This window comes from Pituophis catenifer, unplaced genomic scaffold, assembly GCF_029215685.1.
Source record: "Pituophis catenifer annectens isolate HBS135680 unplaced genomic scaffold, rPitCat1.0.hap2 SCAF_2, whole genome shotgun sequence".
Lineage (NCBI taxonomy): Eukaryota > Metazoa > Chordata > Lepidosauria > Squamata > Colubridae > Pituophis > Pituophis catenifer.
The window spans coordinates 157,930,190-157,952,284 of NW_027256882.1; the positions used below are offsets into that span (position 1 = coordinate 157,930,190).

The following is a 22,095-nucleotide window of genomic DNA, read 5'->3' on the forward strand; positions in this document are numbered from 1 at the left end:
AGGTAGGTAAAATGAGGACCCAGATTGTGGGGGCAATAAGCTGACTTTGTATAAAAAGAACACTGCTTGGGGGGGGCCCCCGAAAACCCTACTGAGCAGGTATATACAAAAGTATGAAGGCTATTGCTTAACGCATTGTAAGCTACCCTGAGTCTCCGGAAAAGAGCGGCGTATAAATCGAACCAATAATAATAATAATAATATATCAGAGCAGTGTTTCTCAACCTTAGCCACTTTTAAGATCTGTGGACTTCAATTCCCAGGATTCCCCAGCCAGGTGTTGAAGTCCACATCTTAAAATTGCCAAGATTAAGAATCACTGCATCAGAGATTGAACATTGCTGGGCTTGATGTGGTACATCTTCTTAAAATCATTGTTAGGGCATGTGGATTGTAAACCATGGCTTTAATAATGGTTTGCTGAGCAAACCATAATGGGTTGATTTCTATGTTATGTAAAACAGTAAACCGCAGTTTATAAATAATGGCTGGATTCTCAAGTTGCATTAAGCCAAAAGCAAATTAAAATATATTAGGGATTAAACTAATCCGATGCCCACAGGAGAAACCTGCTCCTTCTATGCTGTAAAAGCTCATTTTGGCTACACATTGTAGAAGCTCTGCTGGATTTGACATTGGTCCATCGCCCCTGGATTCATTCTCTTTATCTGTGGCCAGACGAGATGACCTGGGGAAGTTTGCAAACTGAACATAATGGATGATGAGAGCCTTGCTTCTGATCTTCAGTGTATTAAATGTCTCTGCTTGTAGAACAGGAGTGACAAACTGGCGGCCCGTGGGCTGGATGTATCACACACAGACCAGCGGTGAAATCCAATTTTTTTTACTACTGGTTCTGAGGGCATGGCTTAGTGGGTGTGGTGTGGCTTGGTGGGCATGGCTTGGGCACGGCAGGAGAAGGATGCTGCAAAATCCCCATTTCCACCCAACTCCAGGGGAAGGATACTGCAAAATCCCCATTCCCACCCCACTCTGGGGCCAGCCAGAAGTGGTATTTGCCAGTTCTCTGAACTGCTCAAAATTTCTGCCACCGGTTCTCCAGAACCTGTTAGAACCTGCTGGATTTCACCCCTGACACAGACCATGGCCACCCCAGCTCCGCGAATGGGGAAAACATCACAAAACATCCCGTGACAGCAATGCGATGCCACAAGTTTGACACTTGTATCGTAGAAGGTCTAATTTTAATATTTCTGATTATATTCTGATTTACGTCCAGTTAACACGTCCTCTTTAAAAACCATCCCATCCTTAAACAAACAAAAACAAAACTCAGCATCACCCGGGATGCTGCAGTAGTGAGTGCTGTGCTTTGGTTGTTGCTTTCCTGATAGTTGCTGGTTTGGGAGCAGAGGAATCGGGACTTAAATCTATAAATCCAAACTCCTTCAAGACGACCCAGCAGATTGGCCCCAGCTGCATCAAATGTTTCCCCATTCTTTTGTAAACTGCGCTCTAGCAACCGTCACAAGCATGGAATGAGACGTACCACGGGCGGTGTGGGGGGGGGAATCCTTGGAGGAAAAGGACTGTGGGAGTTGGAGCTTTGTGTTTAAAAATAGCTCTCATTGCGGCTTCTCTGCTGCTCACTTACATTGCCTGAATGCTGATGTATGTCTTTAAGGCAACAATCCTTTGATGAAGGGTGCGCAACCCTGAACTCCCTTTGCTTCTCTTTCAGGCAAAAGTGATGAAGGGAAGCCTGGAGGTTGGGCTTGTCATAGTGTCCATCACTGGGCCCCTGAATAAAGGTAAGAAACTGCTGGGAAAGAGCTAGGTAGCCCAAGACATTAGCTGGGATCATCATCATACATCATGATGTGGGGGTTGGGGGGGAGGCAATCCACTCCCTGGAAATCACCTCCAGTCCATCTAATTGTAATATGATTAAGATGACTGGATTTTATTGGCACGGTTATGTAGTGCTTTATTCAAAAATTAAAAGAGGGAAAGTGGAAGCAGAAGACCTTTGGAGGCTTCAATTTCTACCCTTCAACGTCCCCTGCCCCCAAACAGCGGTCTCTAGGTCCTATTTCAAGCCTGCTTTGGGAGTTAAGAATAGAGTTGGGAGCCCCCAGAGACTTCCCACTTCTAGTCTGAATAAAGTAAAAGAAGAGCAAAAAAAATAGGCTCCACAAATTCCAGAGCATCATCCATAGCCCTGGATTAACCATTAAGCAAAAGGGAAGGGGCCACCACAGGGTCCCCACCCCCCCACCCCATCATGTCTGTAAGACTTTCACTGCCGCAACTCAATTTTCGTTTTCAGCTCTTATTGAGTCTTTGTGTCACTTAAGCAATGGAAAGGCCATAGGGCACCATTGTTGGGCTGGGCTTAGGGCACCACTTGGTGCCTTAACCCTTCCCCGCATCACTGTGATACCAGCTGATCTTCTGCACCCCTTTGGATTATCAGGGGCTGAACTGTAGCCCTAAAGCATGCTATAAGCACGGATCCTAACTCTTCCCCCATTCCTGACCACCCTTTGTGTTAGAGAAATCCCAACGGCGTTATTGGAGGCAGCTGGTGAACAGCCTTGCTATACCACCATCCCCCGTCTTTGAAATTGCTGGTGGGTCTTTTATTGTGGCAGGAGCATGGAACTTGGCTCTCTTTTACTCGATTCTCTCTGCCCAAAGGAAACAATGTCTGAAATTGAGCTGCAGAGTGAGATGAAGCCAGAAGCGGATGGCCATGAGCCAAGGACACCCCAGGACCTTCTGCAGAGACTCCGGGAGCTAGAGGTATGAGGCCTGATCTTGTCTTCCTGAATTAAGGGGTTCCAGAGACCAGAGCAACCAGCCGAATGAACAGCTGGCAGAAGAAGTGAATTGAGATCTCATTGCAAGCAATTTGTTTCATGGTAGCTACGTAGCATCTATTATTTCGCTTGAATCTGAGCTGCCTCCCAGCATTGGCACATATAGATGGTCTTCAACTTAAAATCAGTTGCTTACTGACTGAAGTTCTGACAGACCTACCTGGGTGGTACTTACAACCTGGATTTGAAATATTTCGTGTGTTTGGCAAGGGGGCACATTTATAGCCATTTGCAGCAACTCACTATCAGGGAACCACGATTTCTAATCGTTTTGCTGAAACCCACTAGCATTTACCCTCAAATTTTCAGCAAAACTTTCTGATAGTGAATTATGGATTCACTGAATGAACCACAGAGTTTGATTACCGTAACTTGAGGACTACCTATATAGAAATAATGCGAATGTTATATGAGCCTATTGGCGGAACAGAGGCTCGCATAGGTGAATGAGTTAAATTTGTGGTGCTCCCTTGGTGTTACAAGCAAGATCATTCACTCCCAATGCCCCAGAATTGGCACCCTTTTTTCCAACATGGCATACAGGGAAAGATAAAACCCTCACACCAGACATATAGGCCCAAGTGAATTCATTATGTGTTGTGTATTCCTTTTCTGCCTCTTCCTAATGTGAGTTATATGCACTTCGCACAAACGTCGTATTCTGGGTTTTTGAGTGGGGTACATGATACATGTTTATAAGGGATGGGACAACAATCTGCTGGCTTCTGAAAGGTGCCAGCCCTTGAACCTTGAACCTAATGACCTTTAATCCCTCCCTCTTTTCCCATGGGCACAGGTAGAAAACATAGCTTTGCAATGCTGTAGATTAGGAACTTTCAAGGACAATAGAAGTGGGGTAGAGCAGAGAGAAGAAGCAAAGTTGTCCATGCATCATTTCTTTTCCCGTATGCCTCCCGGAGAAGAAACTTGAGATCCTCTTTTTATTCACCAGCAGCCTGACTCTTCTCTATGTCCTCAGGCAGAGAATTTGGCTTTGGTGCAAGCCAATGAGAACCAGCGGGAAACCTATGAACGCTGCCTGGATGAGGTACTGCTGCTTTGCCTTCTCTTTCCCCGACAGCACCTTCTGATGGAGGGATAGCGTCTCCCTTTGTGCTTATATCTGCTCCTTCTTCTTCTGCAGGTAGCCAATCACGTGGTACAAGCGCTGTTAAACCAAAAAGTGAGTCTGTCTCCAAGGCCTGGCCTTTGGGGGCTTGAGGGCATCTTTGGGATTTTGAGAGCTGTTAAAAGTGGAGCGTGGCCAGGCACACACAATTTTACAGAAAGCAGGCTGGTGAAATCACTACTTTGTAGCCCTCCAGAGGCTTTATCCCATTCTGTTTTTCCTAGGCCTGCTCCCCACCCCCCTTTCCCATTTTTTTTACTTCCCAAGAATGTCTCTATGGATTTCAGTGGCATTTATGAAGTTAAAAGAGGATACCAGCAACTATTGTTTTGCTTTAAGTTTCCTGAAATATTTTAAGTCAGCAAGCAAAGGAATGCTCTATGGGGCCCTTTAGTGCCTGCGCTTACTGTATCCTCTGCTGGACTTCATTAGGAGGAGAGGAGAAGGAACAAATGGAACTCTTGTATGTGTTATGGGATTTTTTTTTGTACAAAATCAGTGGTGACTTCCGGATAATGGAATTAGCTGTGATCCTTCTGCTTGGAGGTAGGCACATTGGACTATGGGAGATATAACTGCTGACTAAGAAGGGTTAGGCTTGTTTGTGCTCAAGGGAGAGAGGCTTTGATACAACAATTAACCTCTGGATATTGCATGAAAGAAAGGCACGAGACCAATTAGAAACAACTGCTTGTTGCTAGAAGTGTGAACTCTTCCACCACTCTTTCCTGTGATAATATTCATATCGCCTTTTAGAAGAGTCCAAATGCTCCTGTTAACCCTTACAACTTTCTCAGATAGATCAATGCTGCCTATGTTCCAGATCAAGTCCTCTCTTAACCTGGGGGTAGAAAGGGACGTGGTGGCTCAGTGGCTAAGACGCTGAGCTTGCCGATCGAAAGGTCGGCAGTTCAGCGGTTCAAATCCCTAGTGCCGTGTAACGGGGTGAGCTTCTGCCAACCTAGCAGTTCAAGAGCACGTAAAAAATGCAAGTAGAAAAATAGGGACCACCTTAGTGGGAAGGTAACAGCATTCCGTATGCCTTTGGGGTTTAGTCATGCTGGCCACATGACCTCGGAGACGTCTTCGGACAGCGCTGGCTCTTCGGCATTGAAACGGAGATGTGCACTGCCCCCTAGAGTTGGGAACGACTAGCACATATGTGCAAGGGGAACCTTTATCTTTATCTAGAGATGAGAACTGAATGAGGACTTCATAATTCACTCAGACTCAAGCAGAGTACAGCTGTCCTTGACTTACAACAGTTCACTTAGAGACCATTCAAAGTTACAATGGTGCTGAAAAAAGTCACTTTATGACCATTTTTCAGACTTACGACCGTTGCAGCATCCCATGGTCACATGATTTGCATTCAGAGGCTTGACACCTCACTCATATTTATGATGGCTTCAGTGTCCCTGGGTCATGTGCTCACCTTTTGCAACCTTCCAACAAGCAAAGTCAATGGGGAAGCCAGATTCACTTAATAACCATGTTACTAACTAAACAACTACAATTTAACAAATGTGGCAAGAAAAGTTGTAAAATGGGGCAAAACTCACTTAACAAATTTCTCACATCAGCATAAATTTTGGGCTAAGTTGTGGTCATAAGTTGAAGCCAGGGGTGAAATCCAGCAGGTTCTGACAGGTTCTGGAGAACCGGTAGCAGAAATGTTGAGTAGTTCAGAGAAAAGGCAAATAACACTTCTGACTGGCCCCACAGTGGGGGGGGGGGATGGAGATTTTGCAATATCCTTCCCCTGCCATTCCCACCAAGCCACACCACACCCACCAAGCCACGCCCACAGAACCGGTAGTAAAAAAAATTGGATTTCACCACTGGTTGAAGCCTACCTGTATTTCATGCAGCCTTTTCTCCATTGTTGAGGTACAGAGCCCCTTGGCCCAGTGTCTTCCCTGGAAATCTTACATGCATCTCCCATAGACCTCCAGAACTGGTTTTAAAAGTATGATTAAAAGAGAAAATGGGGGTGAAACTGAGTAAATTTAGTTGGAGTGTAAGTATCTTATAATTCATTTTTAATGATGAAGTCACATCTAGATTTTGTGCTCTTAGTTTTTGGAATGGGAATGTCAGAAGAACTTTTGACTACAAGTCTTGGCACTGGTCTCTATAGTCAGAGATGAAAAAAATGCAGTCTGGGACAATATGGAGCCCACCAGCTTCCTTTGTGGCTCCCCCCAAAAAGGTTGGCCCAACAATATGACCCCTATTTCGTGTTTTGTGTAACAGGGCAGGAGTGGGGCTAGGAGGCAAAAGTACTACCTATAAGTCTTGTGGATACTTAGAATACGTCTTTCTCAAACTCCCGAAATTCCCTCTAAACGGAGGCCGTGGCTTAGCCCACTTTTGGAATGCAATTCTCATTGTTCTAAACAAAACCAGGTGTAAACCTTGAGCTGATAGCCATTGTGCATCCCTGATATAGATGAAGGACAGGCAGATAGTAGATCTTAGTTGCTTGGTATCAGTCCTGCAAACATTAATTGCATTTGCCTCGTGATTAGCTCATCACCCAAAGCTCTACTTATTAATCTCTGTGGGGGGGCGGGATTTCACCTGACATTTTTTGCATGCCAAAAACATGTGTGACCTGCTTTGTATTACGTTCCCAGGTGTCAGCAGAGAAGGCTGAACAGTACTATTTCCCTCTTCCTCCTCCTCTACAGTTTTTGTCACGAGTCTCGGTGTCTGTTAAATATGATCACGTATGCATGCACATCCTTAACCTGCATTATTTGTGCAAGTCACAGGATTCAGGGTTTTTTGGAAGGGGATTTGTATGCCTTGATCAGCAAATGCTGATTTCCTCCTGAATCCACTTTGACCACAAAAGACTAACCTAGCAGATTCCTGTGGGGAGGGGAGGAAACCAGAGAAGAGCATTTGCGGGCCCTCTCTCGTCTCTAGCTTACAGTTTAGATTCTCTGTTCTCAGGATCTCCGGGAAGAATGCATAAAGCTGAAAAAACGGGTCTTTGATTTGGAAAGGCAAAACCAGGCTCTCAGCGATCTTTTCCATCGAAAGCTGACTTCTGGATCTCTCTCCCAGGTATGTCGTCTTGTCTTTTATCTCCCTTCTTCCTTATCATCTGCTCTGCTTACATGTACAGACAAGATTTGTTTGCAGAGTGGGTGGGTTTTAGGTGACGGCATACAGACAGAGTCTTGGAATGATGGAGCTGGAAAGAAGATTGTTTTATCTAGCTCAAATGTTTGGGGAAATGTTTGCATTTGCAGCTGGTCTGTTTCCCTATGACTATCATTAAGTGTTGTACCTTATGATTCTTGACGAATGTATCTTTTCTTTTATGAACATGCACCAAGACAAATGCCTTGTGTGTCCAGTCACTCTTGGCCAATAAAGAATTCTATTCTAGTCTATATCATATTATCCTACGCTACATTTATTTAGTATGCCAAGCCAAAATCTGGTTAGTCATAGGTTACTTGAATGAAGTACAGTCATTCGGGGGCATCCCAATGCTAATAAACCTTGGTTGGTTTATCAGTGTGGCTGCTGAGTTCACATGTATTTCCAAGCAGTGGGGAATTGCTGGGAGTACGTTGCATGGATTTGTTTTTGAAGGTGCTGTCGTTCAGAGCGTTTGCTCTCTGCAAGCAGATCTACTGGAGCCATTCATTCTATTAATTGTCTTTTCAGACTCCAGCCCATCCAGCTTCCTTGCTCTCCAGTCCGTCCCCAATCTCCCAACCAGGCGCAGTAGAGAACCTCCCGGTTTCGTTTCCCCTGGGACGGTGCCTGCTGCAGAGAGAGGTATGTTCTATAAGACCTCTATTGTCCATTAATTTTTGGATTGCCACCTACAGGTACAGACCTGCTGGTGCTACTGCTTCATCGTTGTGCCACTCAGATAGCTTTCCTGTGCATCATATTTCGTTAATAGTTTAAGACAAGGAGAGAGAGTACTTTTTTTGGAATGGGGCCCGGAGCCATTAATTGATGCAATGCTGCACAAGTGTAGACTTTTGATGCAGTAGACATCATCTTATGCTGTGAGCTTCATGGCTCTGACTCAAACCATAAGATGTGGGGGCAGTGGAATTTTTTTTTTTCCTTTTCCAAGGGGAAAAAAAGAGGAAGATAAGGGTTACCAAAGGAGAACTGTTGTGTTGTACATAGGGAAACTGATATGGGATTATTCCAGTGGTGAAATCTGAACTGGTTTGCTACCGGTTTACTGGCTGTGCGCCGCACGCCAAAAGGAAGCTTGGGGAGGTAAGTAGAACAGCTGGGGGGGGTGGAATCAGCTGTGGCGCACGAACTTTTTTCCAGAGAACCGGTAGTAAAAAATGCTTAAAAAGTAAAAAAAAAAAAAAAAGTTCCAAAGATCAGCGGAGCGACACACGATTTTGGAACTTTTTTTTTAACTTTTAAAGCATTTTTAACTACCGGTTCAGGCGAACCGGCCTGAACCGATAGCATTTTACCTCTGGATTGTTCCTTCAAAACTGGTTTCAAAAGTTGGGTCAGGCAGATTTGTTTGTTTGATTGATACATGTTTCTAAGGTCACTCGGCTTGATAACTTTGGGCGGCATTTGGAATTTTTAAAAGAAAAGTTATAAAATAACAAGTACAGATAGCAATAGCACTTAGACTTATATACCACTTCACGGTGCTTTTACAGCCCTCTCTAAGCGGTTTACAGAGTCAGCCTATTGCCCGCAACAATTTGGGTCCTCATTTTACCCACCTCGGAAGGATGGAAGGCTGAGTCAACCTTGAGCCTGGTGCGATTTGAACTGCCAAATTGCAGGCAGCCGGCAATCAGCAAAAGTAGCCTGCAGTACTGCATTCTAACCACTGTGGCTCTTAGAAAGAAAAGATGGTCATCCCCGTAGAAGAAAACATCCACTAACCTCCCAATTCCAAATAGGGAGACAGCAGAGGCATCTTCCTGGACCCATGGCTCTTGTTTGAAGACAAGCAGCAGCCATGCTTAGGGACTTTGTACACTCCTGGGTTGCATGCCAGTTGTCCCTATTCCTGGACCGGAAGGCTCTGGTCACTGTTATTCTGGTCCTTGTGATCTCCTGTTTGAACTACTGCAGTGCACCCTACATGAGGCGGTCCTTAAAGGAACTTTCGGAAGCTTCAGCTGGGGCAGAATGTGGCTGTGCAAGTAGTCAATGGTGCCAGTACCTTGGTGCATGTAGAGCTTTGGGAGCTGTATTGACAGCCAGTGCACTTCTGGGTGCAAGTCAAGGTGCCAGTTGTCACCTTTAAAGCTTTTCATAGCTTGGGACTGAGTTACCTGAGGGGACCGTCTCTCCCAGTTATTTCTACCCATCTGATCCACTCGGGCAGGATGGGTGCATGCTTTGGTTTCTTTTCTCCAATAATGTATTCAGAGATTAGGATGGCTTTAACACTGCTGGCCTTTCATAAGGCACTAAAGGCCTGGTTCTTTGCTGGGGACTGGGGCCCCAAATATATGAAAGGGCCCATCGCTTTGGCTGTGTTAGTGAATGTCAGTTTGATAAGTTTCCTCGGTGCCGTGTATTTTAAACCTTTGTATTGTGGGTTGAAATCATCCGCCCACCCAAACAGTAGATGGCTTCTATTGTTCCTGTTGTTTTGGAAATGCCTTCATGGTTTTAATTATAATGCATGTTTCTGAATTGTGAGCTGCCGAAGAAACTGTTTGCTGAGGCTAAAGATTTTGATGGAAATCAAAAATAAAAATCAAGTAAATAAATAAATAAACTGATTTTATTTTTAATTTTGTTTATAAACAATGAAGCTCACTTGTTGAGTTGGGTGGCAGCACAAACTGATTAAATAAATTGAACTTGTTTGTAGGTAATGCTATACAGTAGAACCTCTGGTCACGAACGCTTCTGACCACGACCAAATCCGGTTCCAATCAAAAAATTCACAATTTTTTTTTTCGCGGCCAATTTCCCCTTCCGCGCCATTCTTTTTTTGTAAGTGCCAAATTTCCAAAATTAGGTTCGGGCCACAATCAAATCGGTTTGTGACCAAAGTTATGGAACGAATTATGGTCGTGACCAGAGGTTCTACGTATATGGAAGATGCAGGATTGTAATGGGAAGCAAGTGCCTTAAATTCATAAGGTAAAGGTAAAGGTTCTCCTCGCACATATGTGCTAGTTGTTCCCGACTCTAGGGGGCGGTGTTCATCTCTGTTTCAAAGCCGAAGAGACAGTGCTGTCCAAAAACATCTCTGTGGTCATGTGGCCGGCATGACTAAAGGCACACGGAACGCTGTTACCGTCCCATCAAAGGTGGTCCCTATTTTTCTACTTGCTTTTTTTTTTTTATGTGCTTTCGAACTGCTAGGTTGGCAGAAGCTGGGACAAGTAACGGGAGCTCACGCCATTACGCGGCACTAGGGATTCGAACCGGTGAACTGCCGACCTTTCGATTGACAAGCTCAGCGTCTTAGCAACTGAGCCACCGTGTCCCTACACCGCGTCTCTCAAATTCATATTTAAATTAAATATTTAATTTAATTTATAAATAATTATAAATAAAATAATTTATTTAAATTAAATATTTAAATAAAAATTGTGAATTTTTTGGTCGGAACCCGATTTGGCCGTGGTCAGAAGCATTCGTGACCAGAGGTTCTATTGTACAACATATCTACAAACAAGTGCAATTTATTTCATCAGTTTGTACTGCCACCCATCTCAACAAGTGAGCTTCATTGTTTTTAAACAAAATTAAAAATAAACACCGTGTCCCTTAAATTCATAGGACTAGCTAAAATCCACCTCTTCTAGTCCTCCACATATTTTCTCTTTGGTAGCATCCATTTAGTGCACACTTTAGCAAACTACAGCCTGGATTGAAGGTAAAATTCACATGGAGAGGAGGAGGCAGAATTCCTTAGCTTCAATCCATTATGTTGCCACTTAAAAATGTATTTATTTATTTATTTATTAGTCACATTTTTATGCCGCCCAACTCCTGAGGGACTCTGGGCGGCTAAATAATATTGAGCAGAAGGGGATGGAAAAATTCTTTCTCCGCTACTTCTGGGGAACTTTTGCCCACTGTAGGAGACTACATTAGACTGGTGGAAGAGTAGAATAAACCATTTGATCTGGTTGTAAAGGAGTCTGGGGACACCACCAGAAATAACAAATGGGATATTGTGGTCAAGAGGGCAGAAACGGAAATCAAAAGCTGGCCTTGTTCCATTTTGTATGTCTTGGTTGCGTCCCAGGTCATCTCTGAAGAACACTGTCTGGAAATTCCGGGATCTAATCTCCAATCTCTGGAAGCTCTCTCCCCTTTCCTGCGAAAGAAGGCCCAAATCCTGGAAGTGCTTCGTTCCTTGGAAGAGATGGATCCACTGCTCGCCTTTCCTTCCCCTTGGAGAGACCCTGGGCAGCTGAGCTCCCCAGAAGGAGTGACTGCAGAAGCTTGGCCATGTCTGCTGCTGGCTCAGGGTGAAGGGGTGCCTAGGCAGCCTCCACTGAAAAGTGAGGGCAGCTCCTCCTCCTCCTCCGATGAGGCTGGGGAAGCCGATCCTCCAGAGAAAGGACTCCCAGGGCAAGTGTTGCTGAGTGCACTGGCTGAACACAAGCTGGAATTAGGTGAGGTGGAGACGTACCTGCAGCATGTCCTTCGGGAGGCTGGCGACAGTGCCCTGCTCAATGGGGAGCCCAGTGGGCCCTGCTTGATGGGAAACCCCGAAGGGCAGGGCAGGAGCTACAAGCACATCCAGGCCTTGAGTTGCCTAGAGGCTTTGGGGCCTCCTTCTGCCTGCAGGGAGCCAGCCTACCTGAGCGTCCTTGCATCCAGCGAAGACAAAGATAAGTCTCGGCCAGGGCTCCCTATCCCCTCCCCCTCCAAGGTGCTCAAATTGCTGAAAATGCCACCGCCCCCCAGCCCCGCTGCCCTTCGCCTCAGCCCGCAGCTCACCCGGAGCTCCAAAATCCCTTGCCGCAGTAACACGTACGAGGTGTACCACTCCCCGACGCCTAGCCACAAGGGCTCCCCCGACAGCCCTTTTCCTGCTGACTCTGGCATTGGCGGAGGGCATCCCTCCCCCAAGGCTGGCCGACCTCTTGTCCCAGAGTCCCCCACAATCGCTCCCACATTAACAGACCCTTTTGGGTACCACAAACCCCACGAGTATGAGAACATCTTAGAGCTGACCCTCAGCACTGCCATGAGCTCTCGGTCCCCCTCATCCCGTGATACCAAATTGGATGCACCTGAGGCACTCCTGCCTTCCTGCCGCTTGGCTCCTCTTCGGGCGGTGCCGCCTTGTGATGTCTCGCTGGAGCCCTTCCCTGCTGGCCACCGGGAAAAGTCGGTCTCTGAGAGCAGGCGCTCGCCTCCTCTGGCCCGCAGGAACCCCGACAACTCCAAGAGAGGTGCCAGCGGCTCTACCAAGCGGACGCTCGAGGTGGCAGCCAGCATGCCCTTCAAAGAGCGGCTGACAGTGCTCGGGAGGTTGAAGGGAGCGGAAGGGAAAGAGGGACTGGGCTTTGAGAAGGGGAGGGCCCCTACCCGGCCAGGGGAGCGTGGGGAAAGCCTTCCCGATGCTCACCCCAGGCTGGGCTCTGGGAGCAGCAGCCTCAAGCACCCTGAGCCCTGCCATGGGAACGAATCAACCGCTCGTTGCTACTCTTCCCACTCTGTGGGTTCCCGTAGCAACGATGCTGAGCACCAGGGCTCCAAGAATCGTTCCCTAGGAACGCCAGTGAACAGAAATCCCTCCAAACCTCTGCCGCCCGGGAAGAATGCCAAGAGTCCCCACGGGAGCCCGACCAAGTTACCGTCCAAGTCCCCAACCAAACCCCCTGCTCCAGAACCCAAGCCATGCCCACCCACAGCCAAGGCATCCAGCAGTTTTGGGCGCAAAAACCCTCCTGGCCCAGACCAGGCTAAGGGCAAAGCTGGGCCTCCCGCCAGTATTGAAGAAAAGGTGATGAAAGGCATTGAAGAGAATGTCCTGCGAAGGCACAAAGGTGGGTCGGCCTCAGGGGAGACCAAGCAGAAGAATTCAAGTGGTCTTGCCAGTTGGTTTGGCCTGCGTAAGAGCAAGCTGCCTGCCCTCAGCCGGAGGCCGGAGACTCCCAAAGCCAAGGACAGCAAAGCCGGCTCACGCAAGCTGGAGTCCGAAAGCTTGAACATTTCCAAGCTTATGGAGAAGGCGGAGGATCTGCGCAAAGCCCTGGAGGAGGAGAAGGCCTACATCAATGGGCTGGCCCTGGATAAGACTCGGTCCCACACCTGTGACACCGGACACAGCCAGCTCACCCTTATGTACCAGGAGGTGACTGCAGAGAACTTCATGCAGCAGCTGCTCAATAGGTAAGTCAGAGCAGAGAGAGCGGATCAGAGGGGTATCTGCCTGGAAGGGCTTAAAGGCACATTGTTGAAGGCTGATCTCACCCCAAGAGATGCCGTACTTAAGCTAGGATCAGCGCTTTGTTTCACACTAACTCTGGGTTCCAAATTTGCATAAAACTGAAGATTTCTGCTTGGGCTCAAGAGTGGAGCCAGTGAGGTGGTAAGAGGGTAACGAATAGCTGTACAGATTGAGTGAAACTCTTCTTAGAAGGGACAAACACTCCCCCCCCCCAATTTTTTAATCTTTTAAGACTTCACCAGATGCTGCCCATTTGTTTCCAAGCTTTTTTTCACATTCCTAAAGAACTAAAATGTCCCCCCCTCCACCTTTGTTTTTAAATAAAATTTATCACCCTCAAGATTGCTAACGGGGCCCATATTCTGGATATCTTTGACAAGCTATGGTGTAACCAGAGTTAAAATCAAGGAGCCTGAAAATGAGGGTTATGATTTTTGGCTCTGATGGATTGAGAGATGGACTTAAGAAGTGACATCTTGAGCTTTGCAAGCCATGTACTGAAAGGAGGCAAGTCCTCTAGATCAGGGGTGTCAAACTCCAGGCCCACGTCTGGCCACAGGGCCACCCTGGAAATAGCAAAGGACTGGCCCGCGTGCCTCTGCCAGCAAAAATGGAACTCAGGAGGACTGCGCGCACTCTCCCAGGCTCCGTTTTCGGCCACGACGGCCTGCTGCAACCCTCTGCCAGCCAAAACGGAGCTCTGTTTTGGCTACCAGAGGGCTGCAAGAGGTTGTGGACGAAAACGGGGTCCCGGGGGTGTGTGCGTACCCCCCTGGGCTCTGTTTTCGCTGACAGAGGGCTAGCAAAACAAACTAAAAGCAATACAAAACAAAAGGAGAAACGTTTTCCTTTTTGCATTTGAGCATCCAAGAAGGGACAGGAAAGGAGAAAAAGAGGAAAGAAAAAGAAGGAAAGATGAGAAGAGAACAAGTAAGGAAAAAGAAGGAAAGAGGAAGGAAGAAGAAGGAGGAAGGAAGGAAGGAAGGAAGGCAGACTATAATGAGAGGGAGGGAGGATCTGAGGGAAGTCCTGCCTTAGCACTTGGCCAGCAGCAGCCATGCTGCCCTTTCGCCATCCCCTTGTTTCCTCCTCCTGACCTCTCCTGGTTGTCTCCCATCCTATTAATGAGGATGCTTTGGTTACAAAGCTGGTCTCCTTGCGTGGAGAGGGAGTGGGCCGCTCACACACTTTGCTCTCCTGCACACACCATGAGCAACCTGGCCAAGGAGAGCGAACACAGCAGCAGCAGCCTCGAGGAGGAGGTAAGCACACCCTCGGGAAAGCGGGGCTGGACTGGGCTGGGCTGTGGAGTCCCGGTGCCCTGGGAGCTCGAGGGCGGGGGTGGGCGCTTGCCCTCCGCTGCCTAGGGCTCTGCACAGCCTGTGCCACCATCCAGGGGTCCTCTGCGGGGCCTAAGAGGGACAGTGAGGCTGCTCTGCAGGGCAAGAGTTTGGCACTCTCCCTAGTCTCGCCTTCCTCCACTGGAGACAATGGATCCCTCCCAGTCCCCGACATGAGTGGCGTCGAGCTTGCCACGCCCCCTGGCCACGCCCCCCCCCTCGAGGTCAAATACAATCCCAATGAATCAAGTTTGACACCCCTGTTTTAGATGTTTTGGCAGTTTTAATTCTCACCAATCCAAGCAAGCAAGGCCAGTGGGCAGGGCTTGTGGAAATTGTAGTTGAAGACAATGTGAAGGACATCCATTCTCCTACTCTTGGGATAGTATTTAGAGAGGGTCCCAGGTCTCTTTCCTGCGAGGAGACCCTACAGATCTTGCAAAACGGGGATTAAGGATTGAAAGAAAGAGAAGCTTCAGGGTACTGACCTCCACTACACTTGCAGGGTGGATGGGAAAGAGGTACCGTGTGAGACTCATCTGGAGCAGAAGAATGAGCTACAGGGCCTACAAAGAGGCCTGCGTGATGCCAAAGATCCCCGCCTTATCCGGCCGCCACGCAATGGCATTGTTGGGCACCTCCATGCCTGTCCGGAGGCTCCAGACAAGGTGAGGTTTCGGGGGTGGGTGGGAGGGAAGCATCCCGAAGCCCCTCATCCACGCCTCGGCTGCCAGAGGACTCATTCTTGTCTCCTTTGTCTCCCCTGTAGCTTCACGAAGCTGCCTTGCGGGAAGAGCTGCCATCCGATGACAGCTTGGCTGAACTGGTGACCTCCCAGCACTTTGCCGGTGAGCTCCAAGGAAAGCGGAAGGGATCGGCTGGGGGTTGGCGAAGGAGCTGTTATTTTAACTTAGCAGCTAGTATAGGATGGTCTTTGGGGACTAGTACTGTTGAAATGCAGTAAAAAAAAAAATCAAGTTTATTTCTTCCACAAGGAGAATGAAGTCCTGTCAAGGATATTCCCAGGATTCCACACAAGCTTCCATGAATTGTACTCCCAAGTTTACACAGGAAATTACTACCACAGAGAATTGCTTCCTAGAAAGGAAATGCATATCCTATCTGTAGTGGGGTCTGGTGGCTTCGTTCCAATTATGAGATGATAAAAATGGGGGTGAGAATTTTTATCCTATGTAATGCAGTTCTCTGCCACTTCATATCCTTTGACCTGAATTACAGTTCCCATAATTCTCCCATCAGCGTGATTGATGCCAATGATATCAAGAGAATCCTGGGAATCAAAAGTTTAGAACATCTAGATGTTGACAGAACGTTAGACATCGAATTTAAAAAGAACAACAATTAGGTAATGCTTGCCGACATGTCATTCTTCACAGAGCATAGATGTGAAAGAAAATCAGGTATTTGTGTAAAGATGGTTGGAAATCCCGTTTCCTGGATTTTCTTCCTAATTGTGGAAAGAGGACAGAAGAAAGTGGGTGGAGACATATGCACTGTTGAACATTAGAAAAGGCAGTGAGGACGGAATAACTAACATGTTGTGTTGGAGAATCAGCAACATTTGTCCACAATTACAGCAGTTGCAAACTCACCTACATGGTGGGCTGCTCAAATATATTTTTAAAAAAATCAAAAACTTCACATATCTCAAAGAGCAGGTGGGAGCCCATTCATTATTTAGAATTTTTTTTTTAACTTCTTAATTTTTAAAACGATGTTTAATTTTTTTTTTATTGTGGAAAATCACATGGCGAATGTCTTAAAAGGTGGCTGACCATTGAATTACATCTCTGTCTTCTGCTTTGCTTCACCTCTAAGGCAGGGGTCCCCAACCCCTGGGCCACACAAGCGGTTGGCCCTTGTGCGAATCCATCCCCTTCTGATTCTCTCCCCCCCCCCCCCCCGGCTTCCCCCATTGCTAGTCTGCAGAACTGGAAAGGTTGGGACTGTTGCTCTAAGGCAGGGGTCAGGAACCCACGGCTCTAGAGCCGCATGTGGCTCTTTCATCCCTCTGCTGCCTGTTGCCAGTTGGCTCCACAATTGATAGGGCTTTCGGTTAGGACAGGTAGAGGAAAAAGGATGCTGCGCTAGGAGGAGACACTATGTTCTGTCCCCCTTCCCCACACAGGCAAACACACCACCAGGCACGCCTGCCAAGATTTTATTATGCAATCAGACTAAAATCCCTTGCAGATAAGAGTTTTGGCAGTAAACTGCGAAATGCCTGCCAAGTCAGTTTTCACTCACAGTAAGCAAGAGAGAGTTTATCCTCAGTCCAGTTCAGTAGCAAAAAGTAATCCACGAAGCAAGAGTTAGTCAAGGTCCAATCCAAATATGCACAAGCCAGATTTCAGGTAACGCGATGTGACTCTCAGGTTTTTAACTTTGACCGTCACAAAGCCTGAAGAGCAATCACACCCACTTTTATTCCTTGTGGGGTGTGGCTCAGTGACCCAGCTCAATCTCTGGCCTCCCACGCCTCTTTCGTTGGTGCACATGCTTCTCCCTCCGACGCTGCCTGGGATCAAGCCAGGATTCATCATCCTCCCTCCCTATCTGTTGTTCCTATATGCTTTCCTCCTGGCATATCCCAGGCTGTTCCTCTTGGCCTTCGGATGGAACCTGAGGCATTGCCAAGAGAGGAGGGTCCTGGAGAGGGAAGCCTTGTCAGTTCCTCCCCATCACCTTCTGAGTCCTCTTCCTCTGTTAGGACAGGCTCGGAAGTCAGGGTCACAACACACTATGGTGGGGGAACCGGACTTCCAATCGGCTCCAGAATTGAACAGGGGACTTTGAGTGTTTAAGGTTGCTGACCCCTGCTCTAAGGGAACTGATTTTAAGATAAGAAATAAAAATTCTAGCATTTTTTTTATCTCCAGGCAGGTGTATTTTCATGGAAGCAAAAGTATGGCTTTCTAAATGTAAATTCCAACTTATCATCTCCGGCCATTGGCCATGAAACCTGGAGCTCAATATTTGGAGAGTTGCATGCTATCCACTTACTCATATAATGGCCCCCAACATGCAGTATACTGCTGAGTAGATCAGGGAGATGGATTTCTGGAGGAGGTGTAGACTTTGGCTTCATCTCTCCTCATACAGGTAGTCCTTGACTTACAACAGTTCATTTAGTGACTGTTCAAAGTTACAACGACTATGAAAAAAGTGACTTCTGACCATTTTTTACACTTATGACCGTTGTAGCATCCTCATGGTCATGTGATCAGAATTCAGGTGCTTGGCAACTGGTTCCTATTTATGACGGTTGCAGTGTACTGGAGTCATGTGATCAGCTTTTGCGACCTTCTGACAAACAAAAACAATGGGAAATCCAGATTCACTTAGCAGTCAATGTTATTAACTTAACAAAATGCAATGATTCACTTAACAACTGTGCAAGAAAAATTGTAAAATGGGGCAAACTCAATTATAACAAATGTTTCACTTGAACAACATAAATTTTGGGCTCAATTGTGGTCATAACTCACGGACTACCTGTAGTTTCTGGTTTATGCCCACAGTGTGTAGCTCCTTGACACGGACTCTGGACAGCGGCATTGGCACATTCCCCCCTCCTGACTACTGCAGTGGGATGCCCTGCAAGAGTGTCCCGAAACTGAGACCTCGGTTGGATCCTCCACCAGCAGGACCTCTCCCACCTAGAGGTCCCCCACCTGTCACCAGAGTGCCCCGCAAAGCCCGAACGCTGGAAAGGGAAGTGCCAAGCGCAGAGGACCTGATGGGGCCTAGCAAGCACCAAAGCATGCCAGCTTTCCATGGCATCTTAACCAGTGCAGAGCCGGCCCTCAGCCACCATGATCGCAGGGGCTGCCTGCAAGGTTCGTACCATTTGAAAGAGATCTAACCAAAGAAGCTATGTATTGTCCTCTTTTTCTGAAACCGTATATATGTACACACGTATTCCACAAGCAGACGTTTTGCTAATGTGCCTTTACCAGTGGCGCTCAACCGATTTCATTTATATTGTTCTTCAATACTTAAAGGGATCGTTTGGCTTAAATTCTTCGCCGAGTAGTTTTAGGGTTAGGGTTAGAAGGACTATAAGCTGGTCAAAGGGACGCAGTTTACAATTCTGATTTAGAGGGATCCATAGTTTTTCTTCTGTGAGACAATTTTCCATGCATGGAACTTAGAAGGCCAGACAGTCCTATGCAATGAAAAGAATCGGCCAGATGTTGATTTGTGTATTTCTAAGATGCTGAAGTGGTACGAAAAACCAGAAGGAAGACTCTTAAGTCGTTCTGTCCTTAACTGATAGAAAAATCAGGATGTTCTCCTTACTTTTTGAATATTTGTCACTAATTTGTGCAGGTCATTTCAGCAGAAATGTACAATGTCATTTGGAATCCTATTCCTGATGCGGATCAAATATCATAAAATGTGAACCTAATGTTTTAAAATATAGTTCGTTCAGCATTTAAAAGATGCAAAACGTTCACTCCTTATCCAGACTCACATTGTTTCTGTTGTGTTGTCCCAAAGCAGATGCGACGTTGGTCCCAGCTCACTGGTAATGACTTCCTGATCTTTCTTACACAGATCTCTGCAGCGAAGCCAGCAATCCCCGGCGTATCCAACATGGCAAGAACTGGACTTTCCCTAATGCCAAAGCATCGGCGGGCCTGGATCCCTTTCTCTGTTCTCCTAACAGGCTGGAAGAGCTCCATGGTTCTGCAATGGTAGGGGTCAGGGATGAGTTTGGGGGTGGGGGGGGGAGAAAGAAGGCAGCAGGCAGACAGATGCCACACTGCAAAAAAGCCCAGAGAGATTTCAGACAGTATTTGGTTTACCAAGGGCTTGTGAAGCTAAGAATCATTGTAGAAGCTTGTGATGTTATCCACAAGGGTGTATGAAGATGGTAACCAGCACTGACAGATTTGTTGTTAAGCATCTCATAGAAAGCTTTGTTTTCCTGAGTGGTTCTAGTCATTCTAAGACATCTTTACAAAATCACGCAGTGGGTGATGCTATAGGGAACAGTTATCAACGGCATCTCCTTCCTCTTTGCCCCAAAGCTATGGCTCCACTTTCAGCTTTTAGTGTAGAAGAAGGAGCAAGTTCACGAGACAAGGCTCTTTAGCATGCAAACAGGATACAAAATCCATAACTGAATGTTAAGTATGTTACCAACCATGGGTTATATATAAAAATGCGGGATAACAATCTAATCGTAATACAGTACGTAAACAATTAGACTGTTTTGGCTGCTGTGTTAGTTTCTAGGTTTTCCAGGAACTGAAGAGATAGAGGGCCATCTCCTCAATTAACTACGGTAATTGGAATCAGATTTCCCGTGGCTAAAAACTGCAATCATCATGTGCAACGTCATGTGATCCTGCTGCTAGTTCCCGGTTACCATCGTTAAGTGAATCACTTAACCGTTGTTAAACAAGGACCTCACGTGATCACCACTTTTGACTTCCTGCTGGCCTTCCCATTGACTTTGCTTGTGGGAAGCCAATGGGGGAAGGTCGCAAATTGTGACCATGGGATTGTGGGACACCGCAGTAGTTGGAAATCTGGGCCGGTTGCTGAGCTATCTAGATCACCATTGTGTGACAGAGAGCACTGAGCCGGCCAAAGCTTTGAAGACTGGTTGCAAGTACCACTCGTTCACCAACTGTCCCAAGTTCAAAGGATTGTTGAAAGATTGTTAAATGACCTATGAATGAAAAAAAGAGTTAATTTCCCCCCCTTGTGTTGAAAATACAAAATGCAGTTGTGGAGCTCGTCCCTGCCCTCTAGCCACACCTCACGTGGCTCTCAGTAGCTGTAAGATAGAAATAGGGCAAAACCCAAACCAGGATGGTCAGCCTCCCCGGCTTTCTCCTATTGAGCAGTTCTATCCTTCTGCTTCTGCAGGGCTCGGCTTGCAATGTAGTCGAGAGAAGACGGACGTCCTCAGAGGGACCTCAGGCCTCCCCGGCTTTCAGCACCAGCAGCAGCCGAACCCCCAGTGCTTCTGATGTGGGTGAAGAGGGCAGCACAGAAGCCTGTTCCAGGGATATGGGTCCAGAGGGCCAGCCGGGCCTGGAGAACTCGGAGTCCCTCAGTGACTCTCTCTATGACAGCTTATCCTCCTGTGGCAGTCAGGGCTGAGAGCATCTTGAGGAAGAACGAGGGCATTGACTTCCTGGGTTGACACACTGCCACATGCTCCTGCCCTGGTGCTTTGAGGGCCCAGCTCTTGCCCATAGAATCCCGCTTGATTCTTCCAAACCAAATCATGGCCTGCACCAGAACGTAACGTGTCTTCCACACCAGCTCCCTGCCCATTCTTAAAAGCAGGGAAATGGGAGTTTTTCAGCAGGGCACCACCTGACTTGCCTATTAAAAAGAGACAGAAAGGGAAGAAAAGGTGGGCAGGAGGGGCATGATGGAAAGTGGTTGTGGGCATCTTCATCCGGTTGAATGGCATCGATCAACTTTGGGGTGTGTGGTTTTGCCCATTTTAAGTAGTATCCCCTTTGGTGACAAGCACTGCGGGTGGGAGGGAGTCCAATTGGTCTTGTTGATCCATTATTCAACTGGGTGGACTCACTGTGGAGGAAAATGGAACCGAGGATTGTCGTGGGTTCCAGGGTACACTTAAGCAGAGGGTTATCTCCCTTGAAGGGTAAGTGATTCCAATTCACAGATTGCACCAGCAAAACACTCTCTTGCTCTGACCTCCCTTTTGCAGGCTGGAAGGGGTGGTGCTAATTACGATGCCCTTGCCAGGGGAAGATTTTTCCCATCCTTGTATCTATCCAAACTGCCCTTTTTACCTCAGCGGCAGTGCAGTGCTTGCCTTAGCAAATTACCGAAGCCCTTCCTTCCACCTCTTTGACCCTTAAAAAGCATGTGAGATTTTTGCCAAAACCAGGACTCCCATCCATCGGGAAAGAGGAGTGAAGTGGGCCTTCCATCCATTTCTTTCATTCAAGCATGTGGCTGCCTGAGGGAGGGGGAGGGGGGGGTACCAAACTGATGTCTAAGGGGTGTGGATGCTTTGACGAGAAGAAACCCCTCTTGACAAGCATCTTAATGTGAGTAGATTCACTTTTCTCTCATTGTATTTCATCAAATGGTCCCTCCTTTCCTTCCTTGCTCCCAAATCCAGTTGAAGGAACAAGAACCTCAGAGCTACTGTATGTCTGGGTTAGATAGCTTGGGCCTTCACTCCTTGCTCCCCTTTCTATGTAACTTTTTTTTTAAAATTAAGAAACATTAAGTTATTAATGTTGCTGATCTGGTTTCCATGCAGCCCAGCTGCTTTTCTCCCTCATCCTTGTTTCTATGGGAGCTGTCTACGGGTTCCCTAGATGGTGCTATTTTGCTGTGTACAGGCCCCCTTTCCTG

The 22,095-nt window shown here is 47.1% G+C and overlaps 1 protein-coding gene across 1 annotated transcript; it reads left to right on the plus strand.

Annotated features, from left to right (window-relative positions):
• Positions 1-1,700: 1,700 nt before the first annotated feature.
• Positions 1,701-21,738, plus strand: NCKAP5L (NCK associated protein 5 like). The gene is made up of 12 exons (XM_070934896.1): positions 1,701-1,772; positions 2,662-2,766; positions 3,823-3,891; positions 3,988-4,026; positions 6,934-7,047; positions 7,660-7,773; positions 11,213-13,314; positions 15,218-15,380; positions 15,482-15,560; positions 18,255-18,572; positions 19,294-19,433; positions 20,617-21,738. Exons 2-12 carry the CDS (start codon positions 2,668-2,670, stop codon positions 20,851-20,853), a joined length of 3,474 nt encoding a protein of 1,157 aa, XP_070790997.1. The 5' UTR covers positions 1,701-1,772; positions 2,662-2,667; the 3' UTR covers positions 20,854-21,738.
• The last annotated feature ends 357 nt before the right edge of the window (positions 21,739-22,095 follow it).

What these genes read in the sequence shown, in the direction of transcription:
- NCKAP5L (XM_070934896.1), top strand. Translation starts at nt 2,668, where the DNA reads ATGTCTGAAATTGAGCTGCAGAGTGAGATGAAGCCAGAAGCGGATGGC. An exon ending in GGTGCCTGCTGCAGAGAGAG is followed by an intron (nt 7,774 to 11,212) that starts GTATGTTCTATA and finishes GTTGCGTCCCAG; the next exon opens with GTCATCTCTGAAGAACACTG. An exon ending in TCGCAGGGGCTGCCTGCAAG is followed by an intron (nt 18,573 to 19,293) that starts GTTCGTACCATT and finishes TTTCTTACACAG; the next exon opens with ATCTCTGCAGCGAAGCCAGC.